We start from the raw sequence: 2,476 nt of genomic DNA on the forward strand, positions 1-2,476 counted from the left end.
TCATTTGTGTATGCATTGGCATCTTAACTATCCCTGTTATAAATTTCTAAATTATAAATATTTTGAGTTGGTGTGTATGTAGACCAAAAAAATGTACACCAAAAAAAGGCATTTTTCCAGTCATGTTCTGAATTTGACTGCCTTCTAGGGGTTAAAATGGCTTTGTATAGATAAGTGTAATTACTTAATAAGCTCTAAATATGATCAACATTTTAGCTGCACATCCTTTTCTATTTTAGAGACATTGAGTAATACCACCACATAGTTAATTACAGATAGCAGAACACTTCAAGAACTTGTGTTTTACAATACAAAAATAATAGTTAATGATTATCTATTTATTAACAACATTAATTTTAAATGGCTTTGGATAAAATGGATACTAGTAGATGTGCGTGAAATATTATGGAATCTGTCCTTGAATGGGCGAATTGTTCCTACGCAGCAAATAACAAATATATATTTTGTTTATTTCTGGAAGTGAAACGGTGATAGGGAGTGGAAAATCAAAGATAAATCTATCTCGTTTTCTTAAATAAATCAAGGATACATTTTAATGTCTTTTGCACTTTATTACATCTTGTAATTATCATAGATATTACAGTCATAAGAGTATCAAATAATAATAATAATAATAATAATAATAATAATAATAATAATAATAATTAATTCATGCTAAAACACAAAGTACAAATTATTATTTTTCTCAATGGCAAGTTTATTTTTTCATTAATAATGATGTCATTATGGTATTTTTTTTAAATCTGATAAAAATAATTGCTATATACTTTAAAACCATCAAATAAAATGTTAATAGTCAACCTCTTTACACAAATATCTTTAATGCTTATTTTTGGTATGATAGTAACAAGAGTGATAAAAAAAAAAAATCACTATAATAATCATAATACCTACATAATTCAATAGGCAATTAAAAAAGGGGAAGATGGCCAACACAAATACATAATTTATTAATTTTTTCCACTATCCTACAAAGGCTCCCCAAGCACAGCCTTCTGCCTGAGAGTGAAAATCCTGCGGAAGTACTTCTCTTCTCTCTCCTCTGGATCGCCAAAGAGCTGTGGAGGGAACGGGAGATTGTAGCAGTTACACTTTGTGGGGATTGAGAAACTGTCTTTTTTGAAAAGCAGGGATGACCTGTTTGAAGACTGCTTGTGAAATTCACAGCTATCATTAATACACAACTAATTGTGCACACAGGCACATATGCTCGCGCGCACACAAACACACACACACACACACACACACACACACACACACACACACACACACACACACACACACACACACACACACACACACACACACACACACACACACACACACACACACACACACACACACACACACACACACACACACACACATATACACACAAAATAGCCATTAAACTCCAAACATTATACTGCAATCATTAAATCTGTGAGGAGGAAGAGGCGGAGGAAGAAGAAGAAGAAGAAAGAGAAATAAGAAAACATATTCCCCAAACACTAAAAACTATACGTACGTGAGGACTAAAGAGACTGTCGTCACTCAGTGGTATGAACTTGCCGCCCCCCTTGGCCGTGACCTCTGCCTGTGTTCCGAAGTTGAAGGTCTCGTCGCTCTGGTCGTTGGCAGCCGACTGAGACTTCTTGTCCCCGGAGCTCGACTTGAAGCTGTGCTGGACGAAGGAGTCGCCCTCAATCTCCTCTACGGCTTTTGAGTAGGCCAGTTTCTCTGATTCTGTCAGTTCTGAAATTAGTTGTTTTTTTATGTGTGATGTCTTCATAACAGTAACACTGGAGATATATAGATAATATAATACTTTATATGAAAGAGGTTTAAAAAAAAAAGAAAAAAATGAAAATAAGAGTAGCAAATCCATTTTCAAGTAAAAAATAAATAAATAAATGAGCCAGAAATTTGTTTTAATTTATTTATTTGTCTTGTGAAAAATATGCCACAGACCTTTTTTTGTGTTGACATACATATTTAAACATACATATTCATATCACAATTCTTACAATGTTCCTCACAATCGAAAATACCACTGGGTTTGGGCCTCAAAGATATTCTTAGGAGGCTATATTCAACTTTTTTCTTTTAGCAGGGGGGGGGGGAATGATTATGCAATTTTTTTTAGGTATGGCCCTGATATTCATTCTTCATTCAATGGGCACTGGAACATTTCAACTCGAGAAAATCCTGACTTTTTTTCCTTCTTTTTCTTTACTTATTTCAGCTTGTGCTTTCTATCTTGAAGATATACTTGTATAGAGAGCACAATCAAACTTATCTTTGAACAATACAATAATATGAAGTCCTATTTTCATGTCCTTGATCTTTGACCAAGTAATTAGGATATAATATTACCATATATCCTTTTTCTAACCCATCCATTCTATCCATTTTCCAACTACGAACAGTCCTCAAAAAGACTAGGGACTTAAAATCATTGTGCTCTGATATACAT

The 2,476-nt window shown here is 33.6% G+C and overlaps 1 protein-coding gene across 1 annotated transcript in view; it reads right to left on the minus strand.

The window, feature by feature from the left end:
- Positions 1 to 517: 517 nt before the first annotated feature.
- LOC122265396 (serine/Arginine-related protein 53) overlaps positions 518 to 2,476 on the minus strand; it is a 9,303-nt gene continuing 7,344 nt past the window's right edge. The window contains exons 3-4 of the mRNA XM_086541458.1: positions 1,529 to 1,755; positions 518 to 1,079 (exon numbers count right to left, since the gene is read on the minus strand). Coding sequence (XP_086397584.1) covers positions 990 to 1,079; positions 1,529 to 1,755 — 317 coding nt within the window. The 3' untranslated portion in view covers positions 518 to 989. The remainder of the gene's footprint in view (positions 1,080 to 1,528; positions 1,756 to 2,476) is intronic.

This window comes from Penaeus japonicus, unplaced genomic scaffold, assembly GCF_977035675.1.
Source record: "Penaeus japonicus unplaced genomic scaffold, GWHDUDI00000001_assembly GWHDUDI00000011, whole genome shotgun sequence".
Lineage (NCBI taxonomy): Eukaryota > Metazoa > Arthropoda > Malacostraca > Decapoda > Penaeidae > Penaeus > Penaeus japonicus.